Source organism: Nothobranchius furzeri, chromosome 9 (genome assembly GCF_043380555.1).
Source record: "Nothobranchius furzeri strain GRZ-AD chromosome 9, NfurGRZ-RIMD1, whole genome shotgun sequence".
In the NCBI taxonomy this organism is placed as follows: Eukaryota; Metazoa; Chordata; class Actinopteri; order Cyprinodontiformes; family Nothobranchiidae; genus Nothobranchius; species Nothobranchius furzeri.
The window spans coordinates 66,770,855-66,790,157 of NC_091749.1; the positions used below are offsets into that span (position 1 = coordinate 66,770,855).

At 48.1% G+C, this 19,303-nt stretch overlaps 1 protein-coding gene across 1 annotated transcript; it reads right to left on the reverse strand.

Annotated features, from left to right (window-relative positions):
- Positions 1 to 151: 151 nt before the first annotated feature.
- On the reverse strand, positions 152 to 13,442 carry LOC107381537 (SH2 domain-containing protein 7). Its single transcript, XM_054731977.2, has 5 exons — positions 12,882 to 13,442; positions 10,018 to 10,107; positions 9,777 to 9,942; positions 9,282 to 9,509; positions 152 to 1,761 (listed from the first exon to the last, which is right to left on the reverse strand). The coding sequence occupies exons 1-5, from the start codon at positions 13,115 to 13,117 to the stop codon at positions 1,090 to 1,092; spliced, it is 1,392 nt and encodes a 463-aa protein (XP_054587952.1). The 5' UTR covers positions 13,118 to 13,442; the 3' UTR covers positions 152 to 1,089.
- Positions 13,443 to 19,303: the final 5,861 nt, after the last annotated feature.

A 19,303-nucleotide genomic window follows, 5' to 3' on the forward strand; every position in this document is an offset into this window, starting at 1 on the left:
CCAGCCGAGACATTTGCATGCATTGTTACGGGAACGCGCATATTGAGGAAGACATTAATTTGGAGGCCTTAAAACTCATAAATACATTATTTTTTCATTAAATGTAGAATACTGTATGCTCACCAAGTGTCAAATAAATAAAGTGATTTCAAACTTAAAAGTTATTTATTTTTAGGCATCAATACATTCATTAATAACAGTATAATTAGGCTATGAATAAAGTATAAAAATGATGCTAACCTGAGTGTTTATCTCTTCAGTTAGTTAAAGTGACCTGCACATCTCGCTGTAGCAGGGCAGCTGTGGCTACATTGTAGCTCACCATCACCAGCATGTGAATGTGTGTGTGCATGGGTGAATGGCTGGTTCGTTGTAAAGTGCCTTGGGGGGTTTTAGAATCCTAGAAGGCGCCACAGGCCATTTACCATTTTGCATAACTAAATCTCAACACTTCTAGGATGGAGGGGTTGAAGGGCTTCTGGGGCTAGTGTCCCATGTCCTTCAGTCCCAAAATAAACAATACAGATATTAAGCTCACTATAGTAGCCCAGCATAGCCTATACATGTGAACATGTAGGATAATGTCATTTGATCCACAAGAGTTTAATCTTCTAAGACATTGGTTCTCAATCCTGGTCTCCAAAGGGCGGTATCCATGTTTTCGTTGTTCCTCTATACTCTACATAATTCAGTGGTTGAATCACCTGTTCAGAAGCTCCTCAGGCTCCGTAAAAGCCTGTTAATCACCTGCTGATTACAACCAGGTGTGTTGAAGCAGGGAAACAACTAAATCATGCTGGCTATCGGGACCACCCCTGCTATAAGATAACAGGGAGGATTTTCTGGGCCTGCTGTAATTTGTGGTGGTCAGTATCCCCCTCTTTTCACCCCATAATTGATCATGCAGGTATGAATCTCACTCCAGGAGGCCTGTTTTTATTTTCATCTCTTAGAGATTCTGAATGAAGTCTCCTGACGTCAGGAGGAAGCCCCGAACTTGAGAAACTCCACAAGATATATTTATTTCTTTAAGAAGTTCCTCCATTTTATGTTCTGTAGAGACAAAATTATTTAAAAAAAAACGTCAGATTATTTATTTACTCTCTGTAATAAAAACCAGCACATGACGTTGCATCTTACATTTTTGCCCCAGGTGCTTTTGGGTTTCTTAGTCTTCATGTCCTCCAGAGACTCGTAGGTGTTGCTTTGGACTTCAGTGGCCTCTCCAGGGACCAGCTCATAGGTGTCTTCTGTCTGCGTAGTTGGTGCTGAACCCTTAGAAACCTCAGCGTACATGACACCCCGCCGCTGAGCTGCACTTTCTCCAGGTACCCTGGAGGGCTCGTACAGAGGGTTAGACCTCAGCTGGTCCTGGTTTCTGATCTGCTGCTCTGACATGAAACTTCTCAGATCTCCTTCGGGGGCGTGGAGGGAGTAGGTTTGACAGGTGACCCTTTTTGGAGAAGAAGGTGCTTGAAGGGAGAGGCTGCTTAACTGGTTGGAGTATGCCTCCTCCTCCTCCACTTTGGTGCCCAGGTAAGGCAGAGACTGGCTCCTGGTCTCCACCTGGGTCAGATCGGGACATTCCAATTCTAAAGGTCTAAACAAATCCCCATTGATCTTTTGAGTTGGGTTGGTTCTGAGTCTCTGAGCTTTGTTGGACTCAAACTGGGTTTCACTAGGATGTGGTGTCGTTTCAGGCAGAGATCCACTCAGGCTGAAGGCTGGAGGCATTCCCCTCTTTGGTACTGGAGGCAGAACCTGGAACACAACGTGGGGATTAGGGTCAGGTCAGAAACACAGGTATAGAAGATTTTTAAAAGGTATCTGATGTTTAGGTAAAGTGAGCCGTTTTCATGTTTGCTCTTTGCAGCGTACCAAATGGCCAAATATTTCATCTAAATGACCAGAAATGAACTTTTAACTTACAGACCAAACTTCTTCATACAGGTCTATCTGACACCGTGGTGCCGACATGAAGTCTATGTACGTCACGAGTCCTCATGGCTGCAGAGGATGCAGGACTTCTTATCTATCCTCTTTGAATTCAATTCAAGTTTATTTATATAGCGCCAATCACGACAAGAGTTGAATGAAGTTTATCTTCCCTGGCTCCAATGACTACATAAGTTTACAAGTTTTCATAATCATATTTTGTTGAATGGACAATATGTTTAAATCCAAAGTGTTTTAATAACATGTCTAATAATGAATGATGGGAAACATGGACGCAGAGCTCAGATTTGATTCTCAAGTAAATGGAATCGTGAGATCTCGCTATTTTCATCTCTGGCAGATAATGAAGATTAAGCCATTTCTGTCACGTAGCCATTTGGAAACTGTAATCCATGCCTTTGTTACCTGCAGGCTGGATTATTGCAACTCGCTATATGCGGGGCTTGGGCAAGCTCCAATAGCACGCCTCCAGGCAGTTTAGAACTCTGCAGCTCGGTTGTTAACATGTACCAGGAGGTCTGAACATATTACACCAGTCCTACGTGCCTTGCATTGGCTCCCTGTCTCCCATCGCATCAGGTTTAAGGTAATCCTGTTTGTGTTTAAGGCGTTAAACTGGGGGGGCACCTAAATACCTGTCAGACATCATCCACCGGCATGTCCCGGTGCGTTCCCTTAGGTCAGCTGACCAGAGACTAGTAAGTGTGCTCAGGTACAGCTTGAAGTCTCGTGGGAGCCGTGCCTCCTCAGTGCTAGGACCAAGGCTCTGGAATGAGCTGCCAGCCGATATGAAGCAGGCCCAATCACTTGAGAGCTTAAAAAGCCGACTAAAAACCCATTTGTTCTCGATGGCGTTTGGACATTGAAGTTGGGTTTGGGTGGGCAGCGTCACTTTGAATGTTTCTGGATCTGATTCTGGAAACAGGGCTGATATGGACTGCAAAACTGTACTTGGGAATTCTTATTGTATTTTAATGGTTATATATGTCTGTTTTATTGCTGTGTTTTTTATTGGTGTACAGCGCTTTGTTTGTCTGCTTTGGGCATGTGAAAGCACTTTATAAAGTTGATTAGATTTGATTTGATTTAAATCTTCCAGCCTTCCTTCCAGCCTGATCACAGTCCCTTGACCTCGTTTCCGCGCCTGACCATCACCAAGAACTCTGCCTGCCACCACGACCCTAGCCTGTCTACGACCACGTCTCCAGCCTGCTCCCTGTACCTGCTTAGCTCCGATCTGGTTTCTACCCACGCCTGCCTTCGACTCTGCCCTTACCTGAGTTTTTTCCGGTAAGACCTCCTATTAGCTTCTGGCTAATAAAGACTGTTAAAAATGTCTTACTGTGTTTGGTGTCATCACGGGTCCACCAAGTTCTGTTCATGACAAGTTCACTTCCTGGACTAGTCAGTTCTCAGCCAGCTTCCCGGTTCGGCCGACCGGGTAAGTAAAGCACTTGGAACCATCCTCTCTCTTGACTCAAGGTCAAAGCCTCTTTGCACTTGAAAGTGGCATCAGACGCATCAACCCATCAGACGTGGAACATCTAACTAGCAGACCCTGGTAGCATCTTATGTGATACTTGAATTCAAAGGGAGCTGCAACTCTTTAAGATTCCAGGAGCCACTCAATCCGGTGACATCACCACTCTGGCTTCCTCTCCTCCGGACCGCAGAGAGCTGCCGACACACAAGGGTATCATAGGTCTGCACACTGTCGTGGGATGGCTTTTTCATGAATAACTAATGGCTTGTTAAACCATACTGTAGGACTGATTTTACAACCCAGACATCATCCCAATGTGCAAAGACCTGGTTTGGATGTCCTACAGACATAGTCTGGACCAGGGGTCGGCAACCTGTTCCCATCAAAGAGCCATTATTACCCGTTTCCCACAGTAAAGAAAACACTGGGAGCCACAGCAGCCGCGGCGTTGTGGGCGGGGCCTACCCTCAGACAGCAGAGAGCTGCTTTAACCAATCACAACAGGTGACAGCAGCCAGTACCGGTCGCTCGTGTACGTCAAAGTTATCTTTCATAAGAAGATAATCAATAAAACGATTTATATAAAGTGGATCCAGAAGTCGTAGCCCGTCTCTGCCGACAATATTTTGATATTTTTCACCCTATTGGTGGTTTTACTGAGCAGGTGCCACTTTTGTCACACGCTTCTTTTTAAAACATGTTTAGACTGTTCAGAATACAAATCCAGGCTCTGTCACGTTTGATTGTTGTAATTAAACTTTGTAGGTGGGGAAGGTCAGAAAAGGATCCGATCATTTTGTTTTTCCCTCATTTACAGTGACGGAGATAACGGCGCAGTGCGCCAGGCTCTGGTGTTAATCAAGTTAAATTATATCTCTTTGCAACAATTTTCACAAGAAAACAGAACAGTTAAAAGCAGGGCTTGTGTTGACCGGACAGTTCCCATATTTGACCGTTTATTTTAACGGAGAAAGAATAGAAAGAATTACCCCGACGCATGCAGACGAACTGACATTTTATTCGTTATGCACATCACTGATGTAGCTAAATCACTCAAGAAAAGATTTCTTTCTGAAGATCTGAGCTGGACACTGCTCAGCGCAGCTCACTGTCAGCGCGTACATAAGGTGCACAGCGAGCTGAAGATGTGGAGAGGGGCTTGGAGCGCGTCGCAGAACCAGAGCGCATGCAGGAAGATTCCTCCGACTGAAGCTAGCATTTTCCAAACCCGGTCTCTCAGAGAGACTTGTCACTTAGAAAATGTTCCCTGATTATGAAACTTTGGCTGAATAGCGCTTGTTCCTGTCTCCAATGTGGCGTCACATCCATGAGCCTGTCTGTGGAGAATCCCAGAATCTCACATCCTCTTCAGCTCAGAAAGCACCTATGATTACGCACAAGCGTGACGCATCAACCCGGTCTCACAGTAAGACCGGGTTGGAACTGTTCAGGTTTACGCAGACAATCTTTACATTTAGAATTAGCTTACAGATGTAAAATTAATGCAGTAAAATATAAAGCTTTTTATTTAAATATCCATTCATTGTTTTACAAGCACAGAGAGCCGCATCAGATGGATGGAAGAGCCGCATGCGGCTCCAGAGCCGCGGGTTGCCGACCCCCGGTCTGGACCAACAGACTCAATATAGACATTATCTGCACGTCCCTGTGACGTTGACTGTTTGCTGTTAAGATCTCACAGATATTTAATAAGGTTTTGCTACAAAACATCTGAGCTTACATTCCATCATTCATTGTCTGTAATCTTGTCCATCCATCATTCATCATAATTTGTTCTGTGTCATTATTAGTTTAGAAATATAGAATTAAATTCATTCGTATAATCTATATCCTTGATTCTGACTAAATGAATATGAAGTGTGTGTTCCCTGAATAGTCTAAAGAATCTTAGTTAATATTAAATCAAATATTCAAAAACCAATCAGATTGATAATTCAATTTTATATGGAATTTCACATCTTAATGATCATTTAATAAGTGTAACTTCTTCCGTCATGGTCTGGCCTAATGTAATTTAGGCTGGTCCATTCTTTATTTAGGTAAACAAATTCAGTTTATTTATTTATTTGTTTATTTATTTATTTATTTATTTATTTATTCCCCCGTGTCCTGTCTGGCTGTGAAGCAAACAGAATTGATGTCTGAATGCTGGTGACAAGCCTTACAGATTTACTCTCAGGTGGAGCATCAAAGCGTCTGCTTTTAATGTCACGCCTGATACTTAAAACTTTATTGTTGTTGTTTTTGAATGCTTTTTAATTCCGACCAGACACGGAGAAAGAGGTGAAAGAGAAGGGAAGAGACAAAAGTTGGGGGGGAGGGGGGGGGGGTCCACAAAAATAAACAATAATGAACAAGAGTCTGCTTCTAGACCTGCAGAAAGAGAGAAAAAAAAACAAATACACAAAAAACAAACAAAAAATGGGACACAACAACAATACAACAAGATCAAGCTATCACTGCATCAACTTGATGAAGAAATTTATAATCAACATTGTTTAAGAGAAAACAATCACACGATAATAAATCACAGTGCATTAAGTGCCCACCATAGTCTTAAGACCTGTGTTTAATGTGCCCAAGTCTATACTTATGAGAGCACCATGTGAGCACCTGTGTGTGTACACGCACTTGTTTATGTAAGATTTCTCTATAGGAGCGTTCAGTAGAGAGTGTGAGGGACCACAGATCTGCCTCCTAAAGATGTGCAGGAGACGGAGGGAGCTCCAAGTCCCAAAGATCCAGGAGCTGCCCCAGAGCACAGGAACCCCAGGGAGACTGCGACCAGAAAAGCCCCCGCCCCCCTCGAGAGGCGCAGAGGATCGCCCCGGGGGACCACAACCAGCAGCCGGCAGAGGCCCGGGAGATATCGGCGGCAAGCCCACAGGCCCGTCCTCAGCCTCCCACCCCCTAGCCGGCTGAGCCCGGGACCCAGCGACCCGAGACCCAGGGGCCACCACCCCGCTGGGGACCCAGCAGAGCCCAGGGACCCAGACCCCACCAGGCAGCCACTGGGATTGGTCAGGCAGATGCCAAAAATCTTAAACTCCCTGACCCGGGAGCCACGACCCAGGCAGACCAAGGCACCGCACTCCACACCAGGTGTGGCAGGGAGAGGGGAGAAGAAGATCTATATCATCAAAAGAAGTCCCAGGAGAAGGGAGGAGTCAAAGGCCCCACCTGACATATACAGTCATACACAAACACAGTCACACACTCCCTCCCTCATGCTCACACATACACATACAACCAAAGACTTACAAAAATGCACGACGGACACCCACTCATGCTCCCCATACACACCCTATTCACTCTGGTCCCGGTACTGCTGCACATGGGGTACAACCATTACAGGTTCCCAGAGTTCAACCCTTTCTGCTGGGGTGCTGATGAGCAGGCTCCCCCGCCCAACGCAACCCACCACCCCAGACCCCAACCGGATGGCCGGATCTCCTTCCTAGCCTCCAGCCCCAGGAAGCCAAGCGACAACAGAGGTGTGCTAAGACCCCTAGTCTCCCTCTGCCTGCTCTAATATGGTGTTAGTGAGTGTTAATGAGGCCAGATACTCCAAACTCAGACCCTCCACCCCCTCACCCACATCATCCTGCAGCTGGAGTTTGGGCTGACTTCGAGGGTTGTTCGGGTGGTTGGTTGATGGCCTGTACAGGTCCGGTAAGACAGCGGCCCGGCTTCTCTTCGGAGCAGCCTCGGTTGTTGCGGGCAATGGGGAGGAAAGGGACGAGTAGGGCAGGAGGGCCGGTTCAGTCTGTGGGGGTGGCAAAGAGGGACCGTGGGAGCGGCAGTGATGTGTCAGATGATGACTGGGATGCGCAGCTGAAGCAACAGAGGCTGGAGGAGGGTGGCTTTGTGATGCGAATCAGGGCGGTAGGAGGTGCACGTTTTGCCACCTCTAACCCGCTGGCGGTGTCCCGGGAGCTGAGTGCCGTGGTAGGGGATGTGCTAGATGCTACCATGGTGTTCAGTGGGCTGTGACGGAATAAGTCCCTGTGCCAAAAAGCACTGCAGCTTGAGAAGTTCCTGGGGGTGGACGTGATGGTTTCTGAGTCGAGGTCTGGTTGTATGATTAAGGGTGTGGTGTACGGTGTTTCCAACGAGGTCTCTGAGTCGGAGGTGTATGGTTCCCTGAGTGGGGCGGCGGTGGTGGCTGTTCAGCGTCTGGGGTTTAACGCAGGTGGGTCCACTCCGCTGCTGATTACTTTCGACGCGGTGGAGCTCCCTGCTCGTGTCCAGTTGGGCTTCCTAAGTTTCATGGTGAAGGTGTATGAGGAACCTCCTCTGATGTGTTTTAGGTGTCAGGGATATGGTCATGTGGCTGGTGCCTGTGTGGTGGGGGTGCGTTGTCGGAGGTGCGGGGGTGACCATGATGGCAAGAGTTGCGATTTACCGTTCTGATGTTGTAACTGTGGTGGGAACCATCAAGCGGCGTATATGGGCTGTGTGGTATATAGGGCGGTGGTGGAGGTGGGGAAGGTTCAGGCTGAGCATAAGGTGTCGTATGCTGAGGCAGTGCGTTGTATGGGGGTGCAGAATAGTGGTGCGTCCGGGCCTTGTCATGCTGTCAACTGGTGGTGGGGATGAGGGGGCAGGTGTGGTGGTTGTGAGGGATAAGAGGAAGTTTTTGGCATTTCTAGTTGAGGCCTTTTGGAGGGTGAAGAATGGAGTGTCCAAGTCCAATGTAGCTCGTGAGGTGACAGCAGTGGTGGGGGCCTTGTTGGGTTTTTCTGACATGTCCCACGAGGAGGTGTGGGGGCAACGTGTTTGCGGGGTGTTGGGGGTTCTGAGTCTGCTGTGGATTGTGGGACACCCTTGGTGGTGGTTGTAGATGGTGAGGGTGGGAGTGTGAGTATGGGGTGAGCCTCCATGTGGGGTTGTGTGTTTTCACTGGGGTGTGAGCTGGTGGTGGGTTTTTGTTGGTGGTTCTGTGGGAACACGGTGTGGGATGGTTCGCGTGCCTGTTGTGTCAAAGAAGAAGAAGAAATATTTTGCTCCATTGTAGTCCCGGCAGGTCTGAGAAGTGCTAAGCTTGGTTTATGCTTGATGCATTCACTTTCCACTTGGTGATGCGGCTCGCAGATGGAATGCGCTTCACAACTCGCAGCGTTTATGGTTCATGCGGCTTGTCTCTGCGGTGAGCCAATATTCTCCCAAACTGAAGGGGGCAGCATGGAGCTCTACAGCATGCATCCAACACTACACCATAGTAGAAGTAGAAATTACTGTTGTTTACAGCATGGCATTCCAGCATTTTTAACAGCGTCCTCGTCTTTTCCGACAGTGCGAGCTATTTCTCTCCAATAATTATTAACAACATGTTGATCACGGTGATCTTTGACAGCTGAATCATACAAATGTCTTTACGAACCTCTGCCATACTAGTTCTTGCTGGTCCGCCATGTTTTTCCACGTCCGAACGTCCGCGTGGTTAGAAATTTTCCTATGTGCGCATTGCGGACAAAAATGGATGGAAGGATTTTTACATGTTTATAGTACTTATAGAGGCAGTAGAGACTCACACAGCAGCACAAAAGGATGCAAAAGGTGAGTTTAGCATAATAACTTCCCTTTAGTTAAATAGCTTTTGTTTCCTGTTTCCAATACTTTGACAATTTCATCATTTGGACCTGTGGCTTGTTTGTGTTTGTTGTTTCTGCAGGTTTAGAGGAGCTGGAATTGATAAACAACCCTGGTTCTTATTCTTGTGCTTTGGGTTTTGATCAGTATGGGTCGTGTTCTGATCTGGTCTTGTTCCATTTGAAGGTGTATTTTTATTAGAAATAGACTAAACCTGTCGGGGTTTTACCTGTGAGAGAGACGTGGTATCTACAGACATGGTTTCTGTCAGTTTTTTGGTTCTGGATTTCGGTGGCAGTGCAGGAACAGAGTCCCTCTGATGCTGCTGGATCCTTGGATTCCCACCAGGACTAGTCTGGTCCTCTTTCTTCTGGTCCCACATGGTCCTCAGAGCCTGAACGCTGACCCCAGAGTTCTTCTTGACATTCACCACATCGTACAGGTCACCGGTGTCCTCCTGAAAACAGACACCCAGTATAAAAAGGTTCTGCTTTGGTGGTCTGGAATCAACAAAAACCAGATCACAGAAGGTTTCCAAAGGGGGGTAAACCAGAACTTGAAGCAAATATCTGACTTGTAGGAGTTAAACTTTTCTCTGTTATTTAAAAAATGCTGCATCCTGGGATTGAGCGAGTCACATTCTGCCTCGTCTTTGAAAAAAAAATAAAAAATACACTTTGAGAACCTGGAGTTCTTCCAGGATCAAATCAGTTGTGAGACTCACCTGGCTGCAGGTGGAGGTTAGGACCTCTCCAAAGGGCTGGATGGGACAGAACCGGTAGTGATTGATCAGCTCGCTCAGGCTGTTGAACAGCTGACTGTCTCCAGTAATAGCAAACTGTCCCTCGCGGTTTTGGGAAATGACAAAGTGGCGACATCTGTCTTCACCTCTGGGGGGGAGGGGGGTAGATTAGTCATACGGGGGTGAGAAGAGCATTCAGTTTGAAGGACTTGTTTTGTCTCACCTGTAGGACAGGATGTAGCCGATGGTTTTATCACTGAGGCGGATGAGAAAACAGCCCAGAGCTTTATCTCTCAGGAGATCTTCTGCATCCCTGCAGTAAAGTTGGATGGAAGCTTTTAGACAAATCTGCAGGCAAATTAGGTCTAAAAATGTTAGTGCGGTCAGAACGGAAGCTCGGATGGTGCGGCTCGTTGGTTTCAATGGATCAGAGCTTCAGTCCGACCCAGAAACCGAGATGTTCTCCTCCTGAACTCATGCAATCGCAGATGAACTACGAGCAGCATCCTTCTGGTCCTGGACCTGAAAACTACGGGTGGATGCTTCAGTCAGAGGTTGGCTGATCATGTGGGATTTATCCCATCTGGTTTCAAACACTCGTTCACTTTTCAATGTTTGGTCTTCCTATTTTTACCCCAAATAAAGAAAAATATAAAGAAAAGCATTTTTAAATATTCTTGTTCTTGTTGTTGAAGTTAAAGGGTCAAAAGAGGTCAAATGATCACCAAGACCAAAGGACAGCATGTCCACAGAAGCCCGGCTGTCTGGCAGAGAGTTGGATCGAGTTTTGAGATGGTCGGGTCCAACAAAGTCTCATGAACTGGACACAAATCTTAAACAACAACCCAAAAAGGTCATCTGAAAGTCATAGGTCAGAGAAGTGGCAATGAAAGCAAGAGTATCATCTCAGATTGTGCAGGGCTCAGGTAGCAGCTTAAAGGTCAAAGGCCATGGCAGGACAACAGCAGCTCAGTTGGTTATAAACTTTGAGATTTCTGGAAGATCGGGGTGGAGGTGTTTACCCATAATGCACTGCAGTACAATCAGCTGATCTAAGCTGTCTGCACGGTGGTGATGGACTGATGGTTTGGGCTGGTTCTTGCTCGACAGAACTTGCTGAGTCCATCGGGAACTCCTCTAGATGAAGGTTCTAGAGTCTGATGTGAGAATTATCCTGGCACTCGCTGAGTACAGACGCTTCTCTTTTTACTCCCTTATCTTTTTTTCCCAAGGCTCTTTGTCCTGTCTGCCCACAGAGCGCTTCTCTGCATTTCTTCTGAAAAACTCTATTTTTAACTATGGATTTGAGGAATTGGTCATTCAACGCCATTGATAAGATTTTTTCAACAATGAGAACGGAGCAGGGGGCTCCCACTTGCCCGAAGTGGACACACCTGGCGGGGTATATGCTGGATTACTGGAGGGAGTGGAAGATCGTATGCCTCTCCCAGCTGTCCATTGAGGACGTCGAAGACGTGTGGATATTTGGCCTGATGATCACTGGATTTCTCCTGATTGGAGTGGGAGGATATCTGGTTTACTGGAAATTTGGGAAGACGGGAGCGATTGAAGGGCGGCCCGCACCCAAGGAAAGCACCATCCGTGTGGAGACCTCACAGACTGGGACGTTACTCGAGGTGAATCGTAAGCTGGACAATGTTCTAGCTGCGATACCGGTATTAGTGCGCAAAAGGGATGTCATCTCGGAGAGGGTCACCAGATGGTATGGACAAGTTTTAAAAAACTAGATTGGCTTCACTGAAGGACTGGAATGATCAGTAAAGACTGAAGGCAGAGAGGAAAATTATCTCAGCCTGACCCAAACAAAGTCTTGTTATCCGAATCTGACGCCAGAGCAGCCTCGAGATGCTAACAACAAACCCCCACGAAGGAATGCAGACAGATGATGTGAACCCCCACCCCACCCCCACCCCCACCCCCGCCTTCAGATTGGTGGACTTCAGCCTGGTGAGGTCATCAACCTGCAGGAGTCAATGTGCTCTGCGCTCCTCCCGAGAACTCCCTCCCACCTGTGGCTACAGTGGCTGAGCACCATACATGGCTGCTCTCGCTGGGGAAACAGGATCCCAGCCCACCCCTTGCCATCCTATCGGAGTATCTATGTTGTGTTGTCTGAAGTCTGTTGCTTATCTGTCTGAGGTGTTTTTTTTTTTTTTTTTTGCAGAGCAAAGCTGGTGGGAGAGTAGTTATGAAGTGCCTTTTTTCCCCTCCTCCAATTCCTCATGTTACCCTCTTATCTCTATTAAGGTAGCGCGACTCAGGGTTGTGAATGACCAGTCACCAATTCTTGTCATGTGTCTTGCCCATGAATGTCTGATCTCTGAATTGTGTGTACTGAAACTCTAATTTCCCTCTGGGATTAATAAAGTATCTTTGAATTGAATTGAATTGAAACTAACTGAGATGCACTGGTGCTTCAGAAGAAGAGTGGACCAGAACCACGAGACACTTTTGAGGTCCTACAGAAGACTAATGGAGGTTCTGGTCGTGTGGGCTAGGTTTTTGATAAAAAAAAATCTGTGATGCAAGTTGTTGTTTTTGTAAATTCATTTTAAACGAGTCAAAATCCTGAGGATCATAATGTACAGATTTAAAATAAGCTCTGCAACTTTTAGTTTGAGCAGGATAACTAGTCTGGGTGATCACTTTCATAAATGATGTTACAAAAAATCAGCCTTGAGCTTCTGAAACTGGTAAAAACACAGAAACGATTACAAACCTGCATCAGCAGACAAAAGTATTATTAAACCCCGAGCCCAACCTCTCAGGGTGAAAACCTATTGGTCTGTTCATCTGAGATGGTTTAAACTGAAAACTGACAAATACATCAAAAACAGATGTTCCTTTCTAACGTTCTAGAGAACAAACAATCCTCTGGATGGAATACTGACTGCCTGCAGAATTAAATTCATCCACTGATCATATTTTAGAAAGTCCTCAGAAGCCACTGTCCTGCATGTTGTAAATGTTTCACCGCTTAAATCCTCCTGCTAATCAGCCATCAATATAAATCAGGAATGGGGTTCTCCCTGCTGTTCCAGTAGACCCACAGCTTGATGCCCTTACTTTCTTCCAGCCAGGCCTTGGAACCAGTCGGGGAAGTTTCCGTTCTTCAGGATGAGCGGTGCCTGGGTCTCAGAAAACCACCTCACCACCAGCTCCTTCACACCTCCTGCTCCCTTCTCCATCTGCAGGTCACCAGCGGACTTCATGGCCATCCTGCCTGTCTGCAGAGCCGTGGGAACAGAGCTGCAGCAGCATGCACAGGTGGCTGACTGTCCAGAGGAAGAAGAGGAGCTCATTTGACTGTTGCAAATGGGCGTTGCTCTGGAGTGAATGATGGCATTGTTTCAGTTCATCCAGCAACTTCCAGCTCTCATCACTCATCACCAGTTTCATTTTAATATCTCTGTTCCTCATCCCTTCCCATTTTAACTTTACTACTGGGCTATCATGAGACCTTTGGTATCACAGTTCTCTAATTTTAAAGTTGCTGATTTATTGAGGAAATGCAAATACATATATATTATACATATATATATACATATATATATATATATATATATATGTGTGTGTGTATATATATATATCATGGAGGGGGCCATCATTTGCACACTACTAATTACTTAAACATTCTCCCTCTCCTGATAACTGTCACACCCTGTCCTGTCTCCCCATTTGGTTCAGCCTATGTCTCTGTTGATTGCTCCCACCTGCCTCTCGTTTCCCAATCACCCAAGCTCCCAGTCCTCCTGTATTTAAACCCCTCCAGTTCTGTGTCTCTTGTTGCCTCATCGTTTCCATGTCCTGTGTCCTGTGATCATTAAAAACCTTTTAAATTTTCCAGTTTGTCTGCCTTCCTGATCCCTCCCCAGCGTTTGGATCCTCACCTCCGCTCCACTCACCAGCGCGTTGTGACAGAATGAGGCAACCCAGTAAAGGATCCAGTGGGGAGGTTCTCCCTTGGGAGTGCTTGCCCCAGTTTTTAGCTACGGACCACTGGCCGGCTCCTCTTCCTCCGGCATCGCCTCGCCGCGGACGCCGCCGCCGAGCCCGGGCTTCAGCGATCCTCTCCACCCTCTCGGAGCCGGAAGGAGAGTTGGACGGGGAGGCGCAGACGGACCGCTCCTGCTATGTGGGCACCAGACTGGCTATGTGCTCCCCCGGAGTTGGCCCACGGCGTTTGGAAGGATGCCGGGCTCCACCGTCACCCCTTGTCCCCGGACGGAGCCGCGAGCTTGCAGCTGCCCCGGCTCGGTGCACCGGCTTGGACCCGCCTCCAGTTGGATCAGCTGTCCCGTCTCCGGTCCAATCAGCGCCTCCGTCATCTGCACGCGGAGGAACCACGCCTACAGCCCAGCTGACAGAGCTCGCCGGTCTCCGGGCGGAGCTTGGCCGGATCCATCAGCTCGTCAGCCTCCGGGAGTTCCAGCTGGACACACTGTCCTCCAGGGGAGGGTTTCTGTCCAGCCAGCGGCCCCGCCTCCGGTCCAGTCGGCAGCTCTCTCGTCTCCAGGCCAAAGGACCGAGCTCGCAGTCCATCCAACAGAGCTCGCCGGTCACCGAGCTGAGCTGGACCGACTCCGTCAGATCCTCAGTCTCCAGGAGTTCCAGTTGGACAATCTATCCTCCCTGCTTTTCCAGTTACCTGCTCCACCAGGTCCCGCGCCACCAGTCCAGTCAGCGCCAGTTCCAGCGGTGGTCCCGGAGGTCGCGCCGCATCCAGTCCAACCTGTCCAAGCGGTCCTGTCTGCAGCAACTCCTCCTCCACTCCAGAAGCCGGCGGCCCAGAAGCCAGCGGTCCAGGAGCTGATGGACCAGTAGTCGATGGAAGTCGACGCCCCTGGGCCAGAAGTTGACGTCGACGCCCCCAGGCCAGAAGTCGACGCCCCCACTCCAGTCCAGAGGTCGATGCTCTCTCCAGTCCAGAGGTCGACGCTCTTTCCAGTCCAGAGGTCGACGCTCTTTCCAGTCCAGAGGTCGACGCTCTCTCCAGTCCAGAGGTCGACGCTCTCTCCAGTCCAGAGGTCGACGCTCTCTCCAGTCCAGAGGTCGACGCTCTCTCCAGTCCAGAGGTCGACGCTCTCTCCAGTCCAGAGGTCGACGCTCTCTCCAGTCCAGAGGTCGACGCTCTTTCGTGTCCAGAGGTCGACGCTCTTTCGTGTCCAGAGGTCGACGCTCTTTCGTGTCCAGAGATCGACGCTCTTTCGTGTCCAGAGATCGACGCTCTTTCGTGTCCAGAGGTCGACGCTCTTTCGTGTCCAGAGGTCGACGCTCTTTCGTGTCCAGAGGTCGACGTCCCCTCTAGTCCGACATCTCCACCATTTCCAGTCCCATGGTCGATGCCGTCTCCAGTTCCAGCGGTGGTCCCGGAGGTCGCACCGTGTCCAGTTCCAGCGGTGGTCCCGGAGGTCGCACCGTGTCCAGTTCCCGCGGTGGTCCCGGAGGTCGCACCGTGTCCAGTTCCCGCGGTGGTCCCGGAGGTCGCACCGTGTCCAGTTCCCGCGGTGGTCCCGGAGGTCGCACCGTGTCCAGTTCCAGCGGTGGTCCCGGAGGTAGCTCCGTGTCCAGTTCCAGCGGTGGTCCCGGAGGTCGCTCCGTGTCCAGTTTCAGCGGTGGTTCCGGAGGTTGCTCTGTGTCCAGTTCCAATTCCAGCGGTGGTTCCGGAGGTCGCACCGTGTCCAGTTCCAATTCCAGCGGTGGTTCCGGAGGTCGCACCGTGTCCAGTTCCAATTCCAGCGGTGGTTCCAGAGGTCGCACCGTATCCGGTCCAGCCCTTCCACAAGGCTCCAGTCCAGCCCTTCCACAAGGCTCCAGTCCAGCCCGTCCAAGAGGCTTTGTCTCCGGTCCAGCCCGTCCAAGAGGCTTTGTCCCCGGTCCAGCCTGTCCAGAGACTTTGTCCCCTGTCCAAGAGGCTTTGTCCCCAGTCCAGCCTGTCCAAGAGACTTTATCCCCTGTCCAAGAGACTTTGTCCCCGGTCCAGCCTACAGAGACAATGCCCATAGATCCATCCAAAGGGTCCACGTCTCCAGTCCAAGAAGATGATGTCTTCCCCTCCTCAAGAGTTCCAGTCTCAAGAGTCTCCTTCCTCTCGGGAGTCTCGTCCTCTCAAGAGTCTTGGCCCCCGTCTACGTCCTCTCAAGAGTCTCCAGTGCCCCATGTGTTTCAGTCTCCTCTGTCCTATCCTCGCCTCCTCCTCTGCCGCAGATGCAGGCCCCCCAAGAGCCCATCGTCACCTCCTCCTCTGCCACAGACGCAGGCCCCCAAGAGCCCATCGCCGCCTCCTCTGCCACAGACGCAGGCCCCCAAGAGCCCGTCGTCGCCGCCTCCTCTGCCCTAGACGCAGGCCCCGGGACCCTGCTGGTCCCTGCCTCCTCTCCATCGGCCCCTCGGTCCCTCTTGGCCCTCCCTCTGGGTCCCCCTCCTCCCTCCCTGCTCTGTGTTCCTGTGGGCGTCTGGAAGCCGCCCTTTTGGGGGGGGGGGGGGGGGGGGGTACTGTCACACCCTGTCCTGTCTCCCCATTTGGTTCAGCCTATGTCTCTGTTGATTGCTCCCACCTGCCTCTCGTTTCCCAATCACCCAAGCTCCCAGCCCTCCTGTATTTAAACCCCTCCAGTTCTGTGTCTCTTGTTGCCTCATTGTTTCCATGTCCTGTGTCCTGTGATCATTAAAAACCTTTTAAGTTTTCCAGTTTGTCTGCCTGCCTGATCCCTCCCCAGCGTTTGGATCCTCACCTCCGCTCCACTCACCAGCGCGTTGTGACAATAACGGCATTTTACTTTCTTTGACATTGAATGTACTACTACTAGTTTACCCGTTTAATTATAGATTCACTAGGATAAATACAATAAAGTTTATCTCTCACTAAATAGAGTATTTACTAAGAAATCACATTGCAACTATAGAAACACTACTTGGTATATATGGTGTGTGTGTGTGTGTGTGTGGGGGGGGGGGGGTGTTGGTGTATGCGTGTGTCTGCTCTGTCTTCTCTATCCCCAGTGAGTTGTGGCGGATGGCTGCTTATTGAAGTAAAATACATTTTTGATGATGATCAATAAGATGTGATGATTCCATAGAAATATGAAATATCAATCTGATTGATCTTTGAATGTTTAATCAGAAGATTCTAGGGTTCTTTGCTTCTGTAGTAACCATAAACAAACTTCGTATTAATTCAGACAGAGTCAAGTATATAGTTTATAAAATGAATTAAATTCTTTTTCCTAAACTAGTAATTTATACATGACAAGATATGAATAAGGAGATGTGGTTTGGTGGATGTGAGGTGTTGTGATGGAAGCTCAATGTTGTAGCAACCATTATGGGATTAGATTTGTGCCAATAAGATCAAGGAAAAACACATTGGAGATCAAACAAATTTTAAGACATTGAGAGAAAAAACATTCGTTTCAAAAGAAAAACTTACTATCTGAATCAGATTCTTAAAATGATCAAGATAAACACTTTGACGGTCAAACAAAAATTAAGAAATTGATAGAACAAAAATATTGACTAAAGGAAAAAACATGTTTCGACTAAAGGAAATAACATGTTTCAAAAGTAAAACTTGATATCTGAATCAACTTCCAGAAAATCTATCTATCTAGAAAATTCCAAGATGGCGGCACCCTGTGAGAGTAATGCTTTTCTGTCTCCTTTCTGTCTCTTCAAGGGGAACTTTTTTTTCTCACAAAGGAGTTAGGAAACAAAATTAAACAATACAACACTGAAAGAGAAAAGATGCCACCCAAGAGAGTATTGCAGACGGAATACGATATGGGGGACATCCGTAAGTCAATAAACAGCATGTCTGAGGAGCTGGCTAAGGTAATGCAACAGCTTCTTAAGCTCACAGAACTTTTTGAGGAAGTAAAGCTTTTTATGTGTGATCTGACAATTGATCAGCCATTGCTTAAAAATTAAATACAGCTTAGCCGGTTAATTGCTGTGATCCTAAAACATGTAAACGGCAGCACACAGAAACACGAGGCAACGTTTTACGTGATGTTTACTTGTTGCTATGAGTAATAAGACGGAAAAAGCCATGCCAAAATAAGTTTAGGAAGCCCACTAAGAATCGACGTTCAGTGACTCCAGTGGTGGTGGCACAGAGAAGTTGGATTGGATTGCTGATTGGCTGCACCTGGCGGTAAGGCGTTTCCTGTTTTCAGTGTTGCACTACGTGTAGCTGTTTGGTGTTTGGGGCTCGCTAAAGCTGATTTAATTTCTCTGTACTAGGATATCTCTGAGTTATTGTAGCACAAAAGCACGCTAAAACACACATTTTCTGTTGTTCCACCTAGCTTTTAGGGAACCATTTGAGTTTGCACGCAGTTTATTTGGTGTTGAACAGTTTGCTCGTCCAGTTAGCTTAGCCTCAGCACGGCTATGGCTACTTCTGTCTCTGCTTCTCCATCTCCTATCTCTTGCTCTCTGTGTCAGATGTTTAGTTACTCCTCTGCCTCCTTTAGTGATAATGGTACGTGTAATAAATGTAGCATTTTTGTAGCTTTGGAGGCAAGGGTGACGGAATTGGAGTCCCGGCTCCGCGCTGTTGAAAAACCCGTAAACAGCCGTAGCTACTTAGCTAGCGCGGGGCTAACTAGCTCAGAACCACCCCGTAGCGGTCCTCCAGCAGAACCCGAGCAGCCGGGACTTCAGGCCGGCTGGGTGACGGTACACAGGAAGCATACAACTCAGCCCGTGGGCCACCACCAACCGGTCCACGTTTCTAATAGATTTTCCCCGCTCAGTGACGCACCCACTGACAAGCCGACTCTGATCATTGGCAGCTCCATAGTCAGAAACGTGGCATTAGAGGCTCCAGCAACCATAGTTAAATGTTTACCAGGGGCCAGAGCGGGCGACATTAAATCTTATCTGAAACTGCTGGCTAAGGACAAGCGTAAATACAGTAAGATTGTTATTCACGCTGGCGGTAACGACACCCGGTTACGCCAATCGAAGGTCACTAAAATTAATGTTGCTTCGGTGTGTAAGTTTGCCAAAACAATGTCGGACTCCATAATTTTCTCTGGCCCCCTACCCGATCAGACCAGTGACAACATGTTTAGCCGCATGCTGTCCTTCAATCACTGGCTGTCTAGGTGGTGTCCTGAAAACAACGTGGGCTACATTGATAATTGGAAAACTTTTTGGGGAAAACCTGGTCTGATGCGGAGAGACAGCATCCATCCCTCTTTGGATGGAGCAACTCTTCTTTCTAGGAACATGACCAGTTTTATTAGTCCTTCATGACAACCCAGGGTCCAGACCAGGAAGCAGAGTCGTAGTTTAACCCACCCCTCTGCAGCTTCAGTACTGTTACCCACCCACTACCCCATAGAGACAGTGTCCTGCCCACGGCCAAAACCACACAGATTAAATATCAGGCTTAATAAAGCAAATCATGGAAATCTCATAAATATTAGAACAAATTCAACTGAGCAGAAAACTAGAAAAATTAAATGTGGGTTGTTGAACAT